The sequence below is a fragment of the Macaca mulatta genome, chromosome 3 (assembly GCF_049350105.2).
Source record: "Macaca mulatta isolate MMU2019108-1 chromosome 3, T2T-MMU8v2.0, whole genome shotgun sequence".
Taxonomy (NCBI): domain Eukaryota; kingdom Metazoa; phylum Chordata; class Mammalia; order Primates; family Cercopithecidae; genus Macaca; species Macaca mulatta.
The window spans coordinates 181,556,713-181,575,666 of NC_133408.1; the positions used below are offsets into that span (position 1 = coordinate 181,556,713).

At 39.0% G+C, this 18,954-nt stretch overlaps 1 protein-coding gene and 1 long non-coding RNA gene across 8 annotated transcripts in view; one reads left to right on the forward strand and one right to left on the reverse strand.

Annotated features, from left to right (window-relative positions):
• The window catches only part of LOC144339993 (uncharacterized), a 33,715-nt gene extending 26,983 nt beyond the window's left edge, over nucleotides 1-6,732 (reverse strand). The window contains exon 1 of the long non-coding RNA XR_013415656.1: nucleotides 5,999-6,732. This is a non-coding gene — a long non-coding RNA (uncharacterized LOC144339993). The remainder of the gene's footprint in view (nucleotides 1-5,998) is intronic.
• A 202-nt stretch (nucleotides 6,733-6,934) lies between these two features.
• On the forward strand, nucleotides 6,935-18,725 carry SSBP1 (single stranded DNA binding protein 1). Of its 7 annotated transcripts, none has more exons than XM_015135066.3 (8): nucleotides 6,935-6,974; nucleotides 7,683-7,749; nucleotides 10,715-10,775; nucleotides 12,136-12,276; nucleotides 12,472-12,559; nucleotides 14,036-14,124; nucleotides 18,320-18,410; nucleotides 18,575-18,725. In XM_015135066.3, the coding sequence occupies exons 2-7, from the start codon at nucleotides 7,726-7,728 to the stop codon at nucleotides 18,391-18,393; spliced, it is 477 nt and encodes a 158-aa protein (XP_014990552.1). In that variant the 5' UTR covers nucleotides 6,935-6,974; nucleotides 7,683-7,725; the 3' UTR covers nucleotides 18,394-18,410; nucleotides 18,575-18,725.
• Nucleotides 18,726-18,954: the final 229 nt, after the last annotated feature.

Consider the following 18,954-nt stretch of genomic DNA (forward strand, 5'->3'; position numbering starts at 1 on the left):
CACCAGGCCATGTCCCTTGTAGTATAGTACAAGGTCAACCACAATTTGTGATTTAGAAACAGGTAAATTATTAAGTACATCCAATGTACAGATGAGAATTGTTTGGTTATACTAGTCTTCTCAGGCATTAATAACTGACTATTTGGGTCTACAGCCTCTTCTCTACTGTGTTCCTCAGCCTAGCTTCACAACTGAATGGACCTGGTGCCAGATTATTGGCCGCTCTGGCTCTCTGGCTCTCTTGCTCTGGCTCTGGCTCTGGCTTGCCCGCTCTCGTTCTTTCTGGCTCGCCCGCTCGCACGCGCTCTCGCTCTCTGGCTTGCCTGCTCGCTCTCTCTCTCGCTTTCTCGCTCGCCCGCTCTCTGGCTCTCTGGCTCTCTGGCTTGCTCTCTCGCTCTCTCTCTCTCTCTCTACAGTAGCAGGATGTCACCAAAATAGTATGTATCTATCTGCATAGATACTACTGAGTGTGAGGGACTGGGTCTTCACTGGCTTTGGCGTTTCATCCCTTCCATTTCAGTTAGATGCTTATTCCTTACCTCAGTAAGTTTTGTTTTTGCAGAGATCATTATGTAACTTGGAAACTAATTATCACAATTATTTCATTAACATCATTGGGCTGGTAACATTAAAGAAGTTAAATTAAAATACTTTAGAAAATATGTTACTTCTCTAAGGATGTATTCTAAATGTCAACACTGACATTAAGGTACCAACAGATAATCTTGAGATCTAGAGGAATACTATTGTGCTCCACTGGTCTAAGCTCTGACACACATACCACTTTAGAGAGGCCATTTACTGAAAGTTGTAGAAAGATGAATATTGAAAGACATGAACCTTTCAGCCTGAACAACTAAGGCTTTTTATCTCTAAATGAACCATATTTTCAATCTTGAATTGCAGAAAAATTGTCAGGTTGTTTTTAAATTAAGCCATAATAACTACTAAGTATTGCTAAAATTGCTTTCAAACCATTCTAAAATATATGCAAGTAATCAGTGTAGGTAATAAGTGCTGCAATTTTTCAACAGTTATTATGAGGCTTTAGAGAAGCTGATTTAAAATCAAAGTAAAAACCTGATTAAAATTTATTTAAAAGTGGATAATTTACAGCAAAACTGTCCAAGGCTTCCTATTTATGATAAAGCATTGCCAGTCTTCATCTCTACCAATGGATGCCTATAGCTGGAACCTTTTTAATTCAGGGAGAAATAAGTCAGGCCAAAGGTGATTTTGCACCCCTGGGCATTTATGATAACACACTTCTTTCTCATTCATCTTTGCAAGTGATAAAAGCCCTGTGTCAGTCTACTACTGCCAGGCATTAAAACTGATTAAAGCCATAATGCTACCTGTCACCTCTTCACAGCATTGGGAAGGCCGTCTCTGGGCCCATGGATGAACTACAGAAAGTATGTGTATGTGTATCCTATGGCGAGGTTTCAGGGCTTCCTCATCAAAATGTGAAATTTAGGTTTCTGAAGGGGTATCTCTGATACAAAAATATATTGGAATCACTGTTCTAAGTCCTCGATTAAAAAGAAATTTTATGGCTCTGTGAGCATCCTTCTGGACTCTTCCCAGAAATAAGAATGCTTATTTGAGCATCCCTTCTGGATTCTTATTTCCATGACCTGGGCCCTACTAGCCTGTCCTTATTTTAAAGTATACTGTGAACTGGATATTCACAAGTTCCCTGAACTCTAAGAGCTCACAGTTAACAGGAGGGATGAGGTATCTTCGTGATCATTTGTTATAAGATGGACAGAGTGTGCAAAGAAAATGAAATGGGAGAACAGAAAGGAAGGAATGTTTCAGTAGAGAATTCTGAAAGTGTGTGAGGGGAGTGCATTTCAGATCCTGAGGATGGAGCAATGCAGCACAGAAGCATTTGTGTTAGGAGGGATCCATTTGATAATAGAAGAAAATGCTTTAATTTCTCCATGACATTTTACATCTAAAAAACTGTACATTTTATCACACTTTTCTTTGTCACAGAAAAAACAAAGCAGCACTGTGACTCTCTCCAGCCAGCAATCTCAGGAGAATGTGTATTGGCAATTCCTGTCTGAGAATTCAGAGTACTCCAGACTCTCCACTAAGATATTTAGAAAGTTGTAAGAGTCTGCTTAAGGTTCTCTCTTTTCAATTTGCATGGTGCTTTCTGCATTTTTCTTTATATAACTTCTCCCACACTCCTTACTCCAAAGTATGCAAATTGAAAGGGAGATATTAGTGGCATCATGAAGAAAGAAGTTTTAGGGCCAAGTGATTGGATATGGGTGAATGGATGTGGGTGGTCAGAGAGAGATGAAGATGATTATAAAGTTCAAGTCTGGGAGAATCTTGGTACCATTAAAACAAACAAGGGAGAAACTGACATTGGGCAAAAGAGTGAATTTAGTTTTTCATTTGACTCAAGTGGAAACAGGATTTTTAAAGAGAAAAATCACTGGAAGTCATTGACAGTAGTAACATAGTGGGTGGAGTATGGGATTACTGATTCCTGTGCAAGGCTTGAAGGCAGTATAGCGTGGTATGTTTTAGGAGCTCAACATTGTGAGGGTGCTAGTAAAATAGAGGTAAGCATCTGGAAATACGATATACCAACTGGTAAGCAAGACCTTCAGGAGTGAGTTAAGGTGTGTGTTGGAAGCTATGTTAAGATTTTATCCCTAAATGGCAAAAAATGGGAAGATGAAAGGTTTTAGGTAGAGGCCTGAGGAGGTGATTTGCCTGTTAGAACAATACGGTGGGTACCTTCTTTCTCCACAACCTGGACAGTGCCAGGACCAGGAGAAAGAGTGGAAGGGGTGGCCCCCACTGGTGTGGGTTCTGTAATTTATGGGGCTCCATACATTCTTTTTCCCGCTAGGCCCAGGATTAGCATGAATGAGACAGAATTTAAGGGGCACCAAGAAACTCAGCAATCAAGATTTGTAACACTTGAATGAAATATTCTTAAAATGTTAAAACTAATGAAAAAAAATTCATGATGAATAAAACACCAAAATTTTAAATAAAGACAAGATCAGTAAGCTGAATTAAAATTATTTAAGATTGTTACTTGGTCAAGAAAAATTGTGAAGGTATGGAAATTCTCTCAAAACAAGATAAGCAAAGAAGTAGATTTGAAAACATTACTGATCAGTTTACTTCCATTAAAAGTAAAGTTATATTACACTCCATCTTGGCATAAATAAAATATTTAAAGTTAAAACAGTGTTGTGAATTTTAATACACCTGTAATGTAATGGGTTCCCCCCGACCCTGGGTTACTAAAGAGTGTATGTCCACTGCCTGAATCCTGAAGGCCAGGCCATGTGCCAAGGCCACGGTGACCAGCCAGAGAGCAGGTGTTTCTGAGAAGCTAAAGATCTCAGAGAATATCTGAGAACCTACCAAAGAAAACAGTTCCATCACACACAATAGGCTAAAAGCCAGAAAATTAGCTTACAAGTAGCTTAGGGATGGGAGGCCAGGCGGGTCTCCACAGCTGTCCTGCTGCCATCCAGGAGTGCCTTGTATGTAAGTTCTCATAAACTCCTCCACTCGCCAAGCTGTACTCGTGCAGGTCAATCTTTGGTTTCTCGGCTTCCTCTCAGTTTGGGGGAAGGTTTTTATTAATGCAATTTTGGGTTTTTCTTGTTATAATACCTACTTTAAAAATTTTCAATACTGCTTCAACTACTTTAATGTTCTGGAAATATATGTGTGTATATATTGATATACACACATAAATTAGCCGCCTGGCTAATTTTTGCATTTTTTGTAGAGACAGGGTTTTGCCATGTCACCCAAACTGGTCTTGAACTCCTGGGCTCAAGTGATCCTCCCGCCTCAACCTTCTGAAGTGCTGGGACTACAAACATGAGCTACTGGACTATCAAAAATTTTTTTAAATAAAAATTAATTTAAAAATTTATATTGATATATATATCCACATATACACACATATATATTTTGTGTGATATATACACCCTGTCTCAAAAAATGTGTGTATATATAGATATATATATAAACATGCACATATTTCATTTATATATATATATAGATATATATACACATATATATATATTTTTTGAGACAGGGTCTCACTCAGTTGCACAGGCTGGAGTGTAGTGGTGTGATCATGGCTCACTGAAACCTCACCTTCCCAGGCTCAAGTGATCCTCCCACTTCAGCCTCCACAGTAGCTGGGGCTATAAGCACATACCACTATGCCTGGTTAATTTTTTTTTTTTTTGGAGATGGAGTCTCACACCATTGCCCAGGCTGGAGAGAGGGGCGCGATCTCAGCTCACTGCAAGCTCCACCACACGGGTTCTCGCCATTCTCCTGCCTAAGCCTCCCGAGTAGCTGGGACTACAGGCACCCGCCACCACGCCTGGCTAATTTTTTGTATCTTTAGTAGAGACGGGGTTTCACTGTGTTAGCCAGGATGGTCTCGATCTCCTGACCTCGTGATCTGCCCGCCTCGGCCTCCCAAAGTTCTGGGATTACAGGCGTGAGCCACTGCGCCTGGCTGCCTGGCAAATTTTTGTATTTTTTGTAGAGACAGGGTTTTGCCATGTTGCCCAAGCTGGTCTTGAACTCCTGGGCTCAAGTGATCCACCTGCCTCAACCTTCCAAAGTGCTGGGATTACAAACATGAGCTGCTGGACCTGGCCAAAATTTTTTTAATTAAAAATTTTTTTGTTTTTGTCTTTTTTATTTTTAATTTTTGTGGGTTCAAAGGAAGTGTATATATTTAGGGGTACATGAGATATTTTGATACAGGCATGCAACGTGAAATAAGCACATCATGGGGATGGGGTATCCTCTTAATCATTTATCCTTTGAGTTACACACAATCCAGTAACACTCTTATTTTAAAATGTACAATTAAGTAATTACTGACTATAGTCAACCTATTGTGTCATCGAAAATAGCAGGTCTTATTCTATTTTTTTTGTATCCATTAACAATCCCCACCTTCCCTCCAGCCCCCCACTAACCTTCCTAGCCCCAGTTTTTAAAAATACATAAACACACATATATATGGGGCACACATTCTTCCTTGTGCTTCAGGCTCCAATCTGGCTTAGATCCTGTATTCAGTTAAAATTTTAATACAGTCATGCACTTCATAATGATGTTTGGGAAAAAGACAGACTGCATATACAACAGTGCATCTACAAAGGTGGTCCCATAACATTACAATGGAGTTGAAAAATTTCTATTGTCTAGTGACATCGTACCTAAATAAAACATCAGAATGCAATGTATTACTCATGTGTTACTTCATATTAATAATGACTATGTCGCTGGTTTATGTGTTTACTATACTTTTTATTATATTATTAACTTATTTTTAAAAAGTTAACTGTAAAACAGCCTCAAGCAGGTCCTTCAGGAGGGATTCCAGAAGAAGGCATTGTTATAGGAGATGACTGTGTGTCACTGCTTCTGAAGACCTTCCAGTGGGACAAGAGGTGGAGGTGGAAGGCTGAGACTGATCATAATGACCCTGTGTAGGCCTAGGCTAATGTGTGTGTTTATGTCTTCGTTTTTTTTAAAAAAGGCAAAAAAGTTTTTTTTTTTTTTTAAAAAAACCAAAGGTAGAAAAAAGCTTACAGAATAAGGATATAAGAAAAATATTTTTGTATAGTGGTACAGTGTGTGTTGTAAGCTAATTGTTATTACAAAAGAGTTAAAACGTAAAAAATATTGAAAGATTTATAAAGTTATAGTAAGTGAAAGTTTATTGAAGGAAGAAAAATATTTTTTATAAACAGAGTGTAGCCTAAGTGTATAGTGTTTATGAAGTGTTTAGTGGGGTACAATAATGTCCTAGACCTTCGCGTTGGGTTACCACTCACTCACCCACTCACCCACAGCAACTTCTAATTCTCCAAGCTCCATTCATGGTAAGCGCCCCATACAATTTTTATCTTTTATACTGTATTTGTACTGTACCTTTTCCATGTTTACATATGTTTAGACACACACTTACCATGAATTACAATGGTCTGCGGTATTCAGCACAGTCCCATGCTGTCAGGTTTGCAGCCTGGAAGCAACAGGGCACACCAGTGACACAGCTGAGGTGTGTCGCAGGCTCTACCATTTAGGTCGTGAAAGTACATTCTATGGTGTCCGCACAGCAACGAAATCGCCTAATGACGCATTCCTCAGAACATTCCCTGTTGTTAAGCTACACACGACTCTTATTTTGTTCCTCCCGGATTTCTTGCATTAATTTTTACCTTTTAAAATATTACATTAAGATATTATTTGATTGCCAGTTTTTCTGGTGCTCCCTTAAATTTGACGGCCTGTCAGCCCTTCCCCGGCTCCCCTTTCTTTTTCTGCTTTTCTTAGTGCTTTAACAGGCCTGGAACGTTTTCTTTTTCTTTTTTTTCTTTAATTTTCTTCTTCTTCTTTTTTTTTTTTTTTTGAGACAAAGTCTCGCTCTGTTGCCCAGGCTGCAGTGCGGCGGTGCGTTCACCGCTCAATGCAGCCACGACCTCCAGGGCTCTGGTGATCCCCCGACCCCAGCCTCCCGAGTAGCTTGGACCCCAGGCGCGCGCCACCACGCCCAGCTAATTTTATACTTTTTGTAGAGACAGGGTCTCACTATGTCGCCTAGGCTGGTCACAAATCGTTTTCCTTTCTCCCCCCACAGGCAGAGCTAGTCTCTGTTTTGCCTACCTCGCCCCCTCCCGGGCACAGTTAGAAACCTCATCACAGAATTTCATTTAATTTGAACCTTGAAACCTTCCAAACTCACCACTTGGCGGCGTTGATCATCCTCCCGCGACCAAAGAGAAACTCGCGGAACTTCAGAGTTAAGGGGCGGCGTTTCCCACGGCGCTCGCCGGCAGTATTTCCAAGGCGCACGTTGTGGAGTTTCTGCTTCCTTTTTCCTCTCGCGAGCTTTGCGTTCCCTGTGCCCCGGAAGTGATCCCCTGGTTGGCTCGGCTGCTCGGGTTAGAGCGTCGGGTGAGGGAGGGATAGCAAGCGCTAAGCAAGTGGTGGAGTCCTGTGTTTTGGCTGCGCGTGATCCTGCGTGGGTCGGAAGGTGTTTCTGTAGGTGTCTGGCCCTTTCCTCAGTCGTGCCGAGGACTGCGTGATTTCTTCCCAGTTCTCCTCGGTTTTCAGGTGGTGGCGCCACCTCCGGTAAAGGGTGCCCACCTCTCCCCACGGTGTGGCTGGCTAGCCCGGGGATCTCTACGCTGCTTGGTCTTTGCTAACGGAGATGAAGGCAGTAATTTTTCAGCAACAGGTTTCAGATATAAGTCCCTTGGTGACGCTAATAGTTTTTGAGCCTTTACTATGCCTAAACTTTTTTAGAAGTTTAGAAAATGGCAGTGAATAAAGCAGATAAAAATCTGTGCCCTAGGGGAGCTTGCATTGTAATCAGATTTGAGAAGAAGTGGATTGGAAGTGGGATTAACTCACAATCAAAATTTTGTCTGGGTTGGAGGAAGAGGAAGTTGTTTGGGACCTAAATGACACAGGTGTGAGTTTATTTGGGAGGGAGGAAGGAATCCTCATCAGGTGTGCAGGAATGTTGGTACGTTGTGGTCACAAAATTGGAGTGCATAAGAATTATGAATGCAGTTAGGAATTTAGGACTGGTGAGTTGTGCTTTTGCCATAAGAAGTAATGTTTCTCATTTTGTTTTTTTCCTTTAGGAAGAGCCTAAAGATTAGACTGTAAGGAAAGAAAATAGAAGCCATGTTTCGAAGACCTGTGTTACAGGTAGTCACTTGTCTGTATTAATATTGAGATGTATTACTATCAGCGGTGATCAGAAGACTTCTTCAGGCTTTTAACTACAGGGCTAAAGACCTTTGAGCTCACCCACCCACCTCTGTACTCAACTGATACGGAGGATTGGTAGTGTAAATTTTGCCAGTGTAAATTATGTTCACTAAAACAAAAAAAAAGTTCAGGTTTATTCACATATGTAATAGGAATCATTAATTTTTAAAACGTGTGTGTGTTGCTTGAATTTAAGCAGTGAGAGAACATTATAGGTCTTTAGTGACCTAAAGACTGTAGGAATCATTGTTCCAACTTTTTTCTTAAGGCGTGTAGTTGCTTTTTTGACCGTCTACCTCCTGTGTTGCTAAACGTTCCTCTTCCCCCATCTTTCCACCCTGAAGAGAGCAGCTCAAGTCTGAATGGTCACCACAGATTTCACTATGTAGAAAATGCCTTCTCATTCCACTTAATATGGCTCCTCACTTTTCCAGTCACTCTAGCCCACCTTGAGCCAGTTTAGACTACCGTTTTTCCTCACTTACCACATTTGGGCACCAACTCCTGTAGATTCTTCTTTGGCTCTCCTACTCCCCATCCTCCTGTGAAGATCAATAAAGAATCAGTTCCTCCATGACTCTGTCATTTTTCCCACCTTAATCCTATATTCTTGGATCCCCCCTTTAACCTGTATGTATCTTTAATCTATTTTTTCTGTATTGAAATGTGAAACATAAAAAAGTTATTACTTAACACTAATGTTACAGTATTAAAATGTCTTTAAATAAGAGTTAAAAGTTTAATTTTAAAAAGTATCCAAGTTAAATAATCCTTTCCTAATCTTTTCCAGTAGGCTTTGATTTTTGTGTGCCCCAAATGAGACATTGTTATCATGTAAGATTTATGAGCTCTTGCTTGTCTGAGCACTGAAATGAGTACATTTCCAGAATCATGACACAGGTTCTCATTAGCAGTTTGATTCTATAGTATGTTGTACTCATATCTTTATTCTCTTACCCACACTGTGCCCCTAAGTTTAGTGATAGGATTAGATAGCCAACAGCACCCTGGGAATTGGTGTTTATTTGATTGGTGGGCTTCTGCTTTTTATATTAACAGTACTGCCACTTCGAAAATGTTTCTCTGATAGAATGGCTAGCTCTCTCAACTCTGTATTCAGTGATGTGTACTCCCATCTTTACAGTAGCTCTTGAAATTCAGGAGGCAGCAAGGGGCTTTGGGAAAGTAGTAGCATTGGTGTCAAAGGGCCTGGGCCTTGAGATCACTCGCCACATACTTCCTGCGGGATCTTGGGCAGGTTATGCAGTCTCTCCGAGGTTGTTTTCTCAGCTCTAAGTGGGGATAATTTTACATAACTTGTAGATTTAGTTTTATAATTGATTATAGATAAATCTCTTAGCTGATAGTAACCATTGCTGCTATTATGTGGTAGTGACTACCTTTTCCGACAATGATGTGATTTTGACTTGGACAGTCGAATCTTTGTGTTTAATCAAAGAACCAAATTTATTAGACCTTTTCTGATGCACTGAAAGCATGAAATTTCCCATGAAATATTTATAGAAATTGTATTAGGCTAAGCTCACTACTGAAGCTGTTTAATTTTTGCGATAACCTTGTGAAGTAGATATTACCTATCATAATTTTTGCTGATTTTAAAATGAAACACTTTAGGTTAATCATATTTGAGGCATCCTAATTCCTTTTAAGGTCTGAAGGAGCAACCGGGGGAAGGCAGTTACATAGACACAGGGAATCTGACTTTGGAATATGTTCCTGTTGCTGTGTCAGAAAGTCCCTCATGTGGTTAGTTCAAGAATGTATTGTTTTATTGGGATTTAACCTATTTCTCATTCTCTAAACCAGCAGACCCCAACCTTTTTGGCACCAGTAACTGGTTTCACGGAAGACAATTTTTCCCTGGAGGAGGCGGGTGCCGCGGGGATGGTTTGAGGATGAAACTTTTCTACCTCAGATCATCAGGCATTAGTTAGATTCTCATGAGCAGTGCACAGCCTCGATCCCTCGCATGAGCAGTTTATAATGGGGTTCGCACTCCTATGAGAATCTAACGCCCCTGCTCATCTGACAGGAGGCGGATCTCAGTAATGCTTGCTCACTGCTTGCCGCTCACCTCCTGCTGTGCAGCCGGGTTCCTAACAGGCTACAGACCTCTACTAGTCCTTGACCCGGGAGGCTGGGGATCCTCCTCTAAACTAGCTCATTGTTATGACTGAGAGTGAGGCTTTGCATTTATTCCACACCTCCTGACACTTGTTTGATCATTGCGTATGTTATTAATGAATCTACTTATTAAATTATTAATTATAAAACATCTCTTTTTACTCTCCTTTGGCCTAATGATGGATTAAATCAGTACCCATGTTGGATCTAAATTTCTTAATTTCTAAAGTCTACTGTAACCAAAATATAGTAATAATATAGCAGTTGTTTATACTAAAAAAAAAAAAATTAGAGGATGTATATATTGGATATATATAGTACTTTTTGTCTCTCCAGCTAATGAAAGCTGGATTTTGAAAATACTTGGCAGCAACTCTTAGGTACAGGTTGGATTTACAGATATTATCATACTCTGTAATGTTAAAGTCATATTATTTTGACTTTTCCTTTTGTGTGCAAACACAGAAGTGCCATAATCAGGGGGACTGTGGCAAAATAAACGGGAGTACTATAAAGTAACTCTTGAGCATGCCTTCTAGTACCTTCCCTGTACCTTTGGGCTTCTGCAGTAGGCTGCACTTGAAGTGTTTGCCGGGTCCTTCTGACACTCTTTTGGGAGAACATGAGAAGAGCTTCTCTTCTCTTCTGGAATTTACAGGAATTACTGACTACATGGTGAATGAATGTGAGTAATTCTTCCGTTGCTTTTGCCTTTCCTAAAAAATTAAAGCCATGTTACTCATTTGTTCTTCTTTAGGTACTTCGTCAGTTTGTAAGACATGAGTCCGAAACAAGTACCAGTTTGGTTCTTGAAAGATGTAAGTAGCTAATTTCCAAGTTTAAAATGTTATTTTTAGTAATTTGCCAATCTCAAATGTGCTGTAGAAGAGGTATGCTGGTTGGGTTTACCATGTTATCATTGTGCTTTTAGTTTATGTTTGCTCTTCAGATCTTAGCCTTGACCCATCAGGCTGTGGAGACATAGTATAAACTGAGCCCCTATTCTCCTTATCAGCCAGTTACTACTCATTCTCGTCGACCCTGTCCTGCATCAGAATTTCTGGCCGGGCACACGGCTTACGCCTGTAATCCCAGCACTTTGGGAGGCCGAGGCGGGCAGATCACGAGGTCAGGAGATCAAGACCATCCTGACTAACATAGTGAAACCCCGTCTCTACTAAAAATACAAAAAACAATTAGCCGGGCGTAGTGGGGGGCACCTGTAGTCCCAGCTACTCAGGAGGCTGAGGCAGGAGAATGGCATGAACCCCGGGGGGGGGCGGAGCTTGCAGTGAGCTGAAATCACGCCACTGCACTCCAGCCTGGGCGACAGTGAGACTCCGTCTCAAAAAAAAAAAAAAAAAAAGAACTTCCTTGAGTCATATTTGGTTATCTGAGTCTTCCCAGATTTTATTAGGCTGATATTATAAAAGATACTGTTTCTTCACAGAAATATTCCCTTGTATTTATAAAGATTTTCAGATCTCAGATTTGTTCTTTTAGCTCCACAGTCAGTTAAAAAAGATATCTTAAAGAAGAATTTAAGATCTAGAGCTTACAGTTTGTTTCGTATGGCTGCTTTTTCTATGAGTATTTTCTTCTTTCTTGACAACACTCTTTGCTTTTTCTTCTTTCTTGACAACACTCTTTGCTCTCGCAACCTCTTCTTATTCATTCCTTATTTTCTGATCTTCCAGAACTTGGGTTTTACTTAATACAGAGATTGAAGTTGCAGTGGTATTTATAGCATTTCTTCTGGACATTTCTCTCAATCTTGGGTGTGGATTTCTTTAGTGGTCAGCTTAGAGGCTGCTATAAAAAAATACCATAGACCGGGTGGCTTCACCAACATTTATTTCTCACAGTTCTGGAGGCTAAAAATCCAGGATTCGTGTGCCAGTATGATTGAGCTCTTGGTGAGGGCTGTCTTCCTGGCTTGCAGATGGTTGCCTTCTCACTGTGTCTTCACATGGTGGAGACAGAAAGTTCTGAACTCTTCCTATAGGGGCACTTCACCCTCATGACATCATCTAAGCCTAATTACCTTTTAAGGATCCCCACCTCCAAATACCATTACATTGAGGGTAGAGCTTCAACATACAAATTTGGGGGAAGGGGCACAAATATTCAGTCTATAGCAGGTTCTGTGTCTCATTTGGTCTTGGTGTTGTGTTTCAGCCCTGAATCGTGTGCAGTTACTTGGGCGAGTGGGTCAGGACCCTGTCTTGAGACAGGTGGAAGGAAAAAATCCAGTCACAATATTTTCTCTAGCAACTAATGAGATGTGGCGATCAGGGGACAGTGAAGTTTACCAAATGGGTGAGTAGAAAAGATGGGGGTTTAATTTTATCAGCAATAAATAGATACTATTTACTGCCAGTTGTCTAATTTAGAGATAAGCCACTTTAAACAAGATCTGTCTTTCTGTTTGTTCTCTTAGCAATTGTGACGTTGGTTTTCCTGGGCATGTTGTCCGTTGGCATTTGTAACCAGTTTCCTATTCTTGTGATTTAGGTGATGTCAGTCAAAAGACAACATGGCACAGAATATCAGTATTTCGGCCAGGCCTCAGAGACGTGGCATATCAGTATGTGAAAAAGGGGTAAGTTGAAGAAGGAAGGATCTTATGGATTGAATGGTTTAAAGAACTGATAAGAAGTGTTCTCATGGCAAGGAGTGTGTAGCCTGTTAAATCCCTGAGTACTACTAATGACTGTATTAATTTAAGAGGTATTTACTAAGTCCTCGATACTATATATGCATGGCGTGTTGCCATGTGTGACTAATTAAAAGGTATATAAAACATAGTTTCAGCTTTCTAAGAGTTTACAGTTTAGGGCAAACAGGGTGTGTACATAAATAGAAATAGATGAGGCAGGAGAGAAGGCAAAGTGGCATTTGAGCAAGTGGAACGTCTGCTTTCAGGAATTGCTGTGCCTCTGTGGCCGGGGATGCTGAGTGTGGCTCCTTGCCTGTTGGTTGCCATGTGCTGTTCCAGCAGACAACCTGTCATGTCTGAAGCCTGACACGCCGACTTCATCTTCATGGCTGTTATTTTATATTTGATGATTTTCTATAGGCTTAATAGTTCCCTTTGGGAAGGCTTGGATTGAGTATGTGTAAAAAGTGTGTTTTCCAGACTCAGAAGGACAAAATGGTGTGTGTAACAGCAGTTGTATTGATAGTTAATATGTTTAGAAATGTACTTGTTTTATAGAAATAATCAAATTTCATGAAAAAGAATTTAGCAATCACTAAAATTTTTCTTTTCAATAACTGTATAGCTTTTTTCCTATGTATCTTCATTGCCCTTTATGTATGTGTTTATGAATATGTGCACATACACACACACATATAAGGTATTTCAAGGGAACTGTCTGCACTCCCACTTACTGATTGATGGGTGTGTGTGGGGGTGGGGAGCACCTGACATTTCACTGATCTTTCTGTGTTGTACTTTTTTGGTGGTGGTAGACTCTCAAAACTGGTGCTATTGTCATTTTTCCACTCTTGAAAATCATGGTTAGGTTTGTTACCTAGTTTAGCCTTCTAGATAGTGTAGAAATAGTCTTAGTAATTACCTCTGAGCTGATACAGTGTAGAAATAGTCTTAGTGATTAATTCAGGGTAATATTATACTAAGCTACAAATTCATATTTTGAATTTTAATCATGTAAGTTTCTAAGGTCATAGAAAAGAATTGATAAATAAATGAAAATTAAGTCTGTTAGGGACTCCAAAATCAAAGGTCAAGGAAAATGATACATTGTAAATTATTCCTAGAGATTTAAAGGTTGCCACTAAATTGCCCTTTGAACTGTTTTGTTTCATTTTTTAACTTCCATAAGAGAAATAGCTGACAGATGAAAACATTGTCTGTTTTACCTAGATGTTACCCAGTCTGCTTGTACACTCTGTTTCAGTACTTCTAATCCTGAACCTTGAGAAGTGGTAGCAAAAATTAGGTTATGTACGATTATATATTTCATCCTTGTCATATACTCAGTACCACCCCGACCTGACTCTTATAACGCATATTAGGATCTCAACTAAAAACTGTACATTTTATTTATATCAGGTCTCGAATTTATTTGGAAGGGAAAATAGACTATGGTGAATACATGGATAAAAATAATGTGAGGCGACAAGCAACAACTATCATAGCTGGTAAGCTTGTGAAAATAGCTGTTTTTCCGTTTTCTCCTTTTCTTTTTCAAAAGCTTGGCTACACTGTAACTAACTAGGGTTAAGAGTACTAGTACTTAGGAGGTAAGGCAACTCACTAGAAGATGTCCATGACACTGATTTCTCTACATGGTAAGAGTCTCTACATTTATCCATTCCTTCAAAAAATTATTTTTATACTCACAGTTTTAGTCACCGGTAACTTTTGAATAAAGCCTAAAACTGAATTGTCCATCCCAGTACTTATTGTTGAGAATTACCAAAACTGAATGTATTGTCTTTCGGAAGGCTCTAGCCCTAACCAGGAAGAAGCATATGCCAAGATAAGAATTACACTAATGTGAGTGTGCAGATTTGTTCAGAACCTCTTTGGTACTTAGTATGCTGAAATTTCTATTTGAAATTAAGATTTTTTTTTTAATTTTATTTTTTCTGAGACAGAGTCTCACTCTGTTACCCAGGCTGGAGTGCAATGGCACGATCTTGGCTCATTGCAACCTCCATCTCCCGGGTTCGAGTGGTTCTCCTGCCTCAGCCTCCTGAGTAGCTAGGGTAATAGGTGTGTGCCGTACCGCCTGGCAAATTTTTGTAATTTTCATAGAGATGGGGTTTCACCATGTTAGGCTGGTCTTGAACTGCTGACCTCAGGTGATCCATCTGCCTCGGCCTCCCAAAGTTGTGACATTACAGGCATGAGCCACCGCGCCCAGCTAGGAAGTTTTTAATATTCTCTTTTTTTGTTTTTGTTTTGAGACAGTGTCTCCCTCTGTCAACCAGGCTTTAGTGCAATGGTGTAATCACAGCTTACTGCAGCCTGTACCTCCCCAGGCTCAGGTGATCTTCCCACCTCAGCCTTCTCCTGAGTAGCTGGGACTACAGGTGTACACCACCACGCCTGGCTAATTTGTCAATTTTTTTGTAGAGATGAGGTTTCACTACGTTGCGCAGGCTGGTCTCAAACTGCTGGGCTCAAATGATCCTCCCACCTCAGCCTCCCAAAATACTGGAATTACAGGCATGAGCCGTTGTGCCCGGCCTAATATTCTCTTTAAACAAAATACAGTACAACATAGAAAAGATGTGCACGTAAAGGTTAAAGAAGATTAACAAGATATCCCCTAGGAAAGAGTTTTTAAATTTTTGAAAATGCTGTAAGAATTTTGAAAATAATATACCCCTCTGGATGTCTGCAAGTGACATAAAGACATTTTTTTCAATATAAAATTGTGTTATTTTTAAATGTATTAATGGAATCTAAATAGCATAGCAATGTGATACCTGCTATCTTGTAAAAAATACCGATTCAGCATTTGGAAATTTTACATCATTCTTTTTTCTTTGAACTTGTTTTACTGTTTTTATATTCCCCTCAGAAGTGTATCTTAATAATTTATGGTATAGTTAAGAATTTTTTATTACCCTATTTGTAACAAAAATGCATACATAAAAGAAACTTTAAAATATTTAAAAGAATTCTATGACAAATTCTCAATTGACTTATCATTAAAGTTGTTTTTAGTACCTAATTGACCAAAATAATTTTAATGTATTTAAATTGTATTGGAAATATGTCTTTAAATGAGATAAGTGGTGCTTTTTTCACTTCTTGAGTAAATTGCTAAAATTAGACACTGTGAATTTTGTGCTTTTGTTTTTATGGATTTTTTTGTGCTTTTTTTTGTGCTTTTGTTTGTTTTTATGGATATAAATACTAAGAAATAAGAAACCTTTTTAAAATAAATACATGGCAATAAACTGAATTTTACTATAGTAATGTCTCTGTGTTTATGAACTTCTGAGATATGCCCAAATTAGATAATATTTTTAAAAATTAATTTTTGGGTTGGGTGCAGTGGCTAACACCTCCCAGTCCTTTGGGAGGCTGAGGCAGGTGGATCATTTGAAGTCAAGAGTTCAAGACCAGCCTGGTGAACATGGTGAAACCCTGTCTCTACACAAAATGCAAAAATTAGCTGGGTCTGGTGATGTGTGTCTGTAGTCCCAGCTACTCAGGAGGCTGAGTCATGAGAATTGCTTGAACCCAGGAGGCAGTGTTTGTAGCGAATTGAGATCACACCACTGCAGTCCAGCCTGGGCAATAGAGCAAGACTCTCTCAAAAAAAATAAATAAATAAAATTTTTTTTTTACTATGGAAAATGTGAAACATATATAAGAGCAGAAAGAATGGTGAAATGAACTCCTACCATTTCACTTCAGTATCAGCTTATGGACAGTGTTATATCCATGCCTCCAGCCACTTGTCATCCACCTGGATTATTTTGAAACAGATGCTAGACATAAGTTTATTCATAAATTTCCATAGGGATCTCTAGAAGATAGGGTGTCTTTTTGAAAATGTAACTACAGTGCTATTATCACACCTAATATTGATACATTACTGTTAATTTTTTAACTAAATATCATAGTGTTCAGATTTCCTTGATTACTTCATAAACATTCATACATTATATTACATGGTTTCTACCTTAAGTCTCTTAGATTTTGCTTTTATCTTTCTTCTTTCCTTTGCTCCAGAGTTCATGTCTTAACCACCATACCTTATTAATAATTTACAATTTGTTGTATAGAATGCTCATATGTTTTCTTACTGCTAAGTTTCTTTGAAAGTTTATTAACCTTGAAAAGCAGTGTAGGTATTTTCCTACCCTCCTGTGTGTCCCAATGTAAACCAAGAGTGTGGGCAAAATTTAGATTGTTCGGATTATTGTGTTGTTAGTAACCAAGCCAAATGGAAGCATTTCAGATGATCTGCTGTTTTTTTTTCTTGTCACTAGGTTCCACTAGCACAGTCAGTTTACTTTAGGTTTATGTCTGATGGCAAAATTGAGCTCTTTAGTGACATTTGAATTGAAGAAAATAGAGCTTATTGGTTGATCTGTTATATTGGTGATTTTTTTTTTCTCCTAGGGATCCTATCTGTAACTTAAAAATCACCACCAGTGGATGGCACTCTTAGCTTTTTCCACAGTGATATTTGAATAGTCTCTTCTGAAGTAACCATTCTAGACCGAAACATTCTAGTTTTTGGAAGATTATGGTCATGAACAAATATTCAGTCCTTGCTGGATAATTTTATCGTTACAAGAATCTAGATCTTTTGGAATTATAAAGGAAATGCAGTCATTCCTCCATGTCCCTTGGTTCTGCATCTGTGGATTCAACCAATCACAGATTGAATATGTTTGAAAAAAAGAAACCAATAAAAATAATACAACAACAAAAAATACAAGCGAAACAATACAGTGTAACAGCTGTCAACATACCATTTACCTTGTGTTAGATGTTGTAAGTAATCTAGAGATGATTTAAAGTATACAAGAGGAAGTGCATAGGTTATATGTGATTACTATACCATTTTATATCAGGGACTTGAGCATTGTGGACTTTGGTATCCATAGAGGTCCTGGAACCAGTCCCCCCATGGATACTGAAGGGTGACTACTACTTGCCTCTGTTCTTTTGTTTATCTTTAGCTAACTCCCTCTGGAATAGCATTTTAAGAGCAACATTTGATATTTTTGGATAAAAATGCTAACTCTGTGATGTTGATTCATAAAAATGTTCCCAAGAATTGGTATATTAAAATTATTCTGGGTCAGGTGCAGTGCTCACGCCTGTAATCCCAGCACTTTGGGAGGCCAAGGCGGGTGGATCACTTGAGGTCAGGAGTTCAAGACCAGCTGGCCAACATGGTGAAACCCTGTCTCTATTAAAAATACAAAAATTAGCTGGGTGTGGTGATGCACACCTATAATCCCAACTACTGGAGAGGCTGAGGCGGGAGAATCGCTTGAACCCAGGAGGCAGCAGTAAGCTGAAATCACACTGCTTCACTCCAGCCTGGGTGACAGAGACTCCATCTCCAAAGGAAAAAAAGAAATTATTCTGTTTTATAATTTAAAAATAAAACTTCTTCTATTTGAATTTTTAAAGTTAAAAACATAAATAAATCCTGTCATTGCTAACAGGGCCACATATGGACTCTTACCCTTTCCTCTAGACCTCCAGAGTGTAGAATGTCATATACTTTTATCCTTTTCTCTGAGGATGTGCTGCCTAGTGTCATGGCATCTGCCTGACCATTGCAAGCATCCCATTTTGTGACCAGTTCTTTTGCAGGAAATTGTTTCTAAGAAGGCTTTATCTTCTTTTCAGGGAAGACAAGAAATATCCCACCTCTTCTAACAAAATCTGAATTATTAGAAAAGCAGCCAGTGCCTAACTTTTAGCTCCACTTATGCCAACTGTATGTATACCTCTCATGAGCATAGCAAGTTATTTAATATTTTGAAAATTTGTCTAAAATCCTTTTAATGAACAGCACTAAAGTTGTATGTATTAGAGGAGAATTATTGAATGAGATGGAGAAAGAGTTCTGAAATTAATATTTACATTTTGGCTTTTTTACAGATAATATTATATTTCTGAGTGACCAGACGAAAGAGAAGGAGTAGAAAGGATGATTCTTCTTCGGCCATCATTGGGTACAGTCTCATTTCCAAGTCATGTATAATCTTTATCGCTCCCAAGGACAAGAATTAAAATACCCTTTTACATAAAATGAGTGATCATCTTTTTTCTGACTGTCGTTCTCACTCTCCTTTTTGTGGTATAATCTTGGTAGCTACTATCTGTTACAGCATTTACTAGTTGTTTATTCTTTTAGGGGTGGTTTCTATGTACAGGCATACAAAATAGTAAACTTTCAGGCTCTTTTGTGCTATGGCAAAAGGATAAATAGCCTTTGGGAAGGTCTCCTGGTTTTTGTATACACTTCTCTTACAATACTG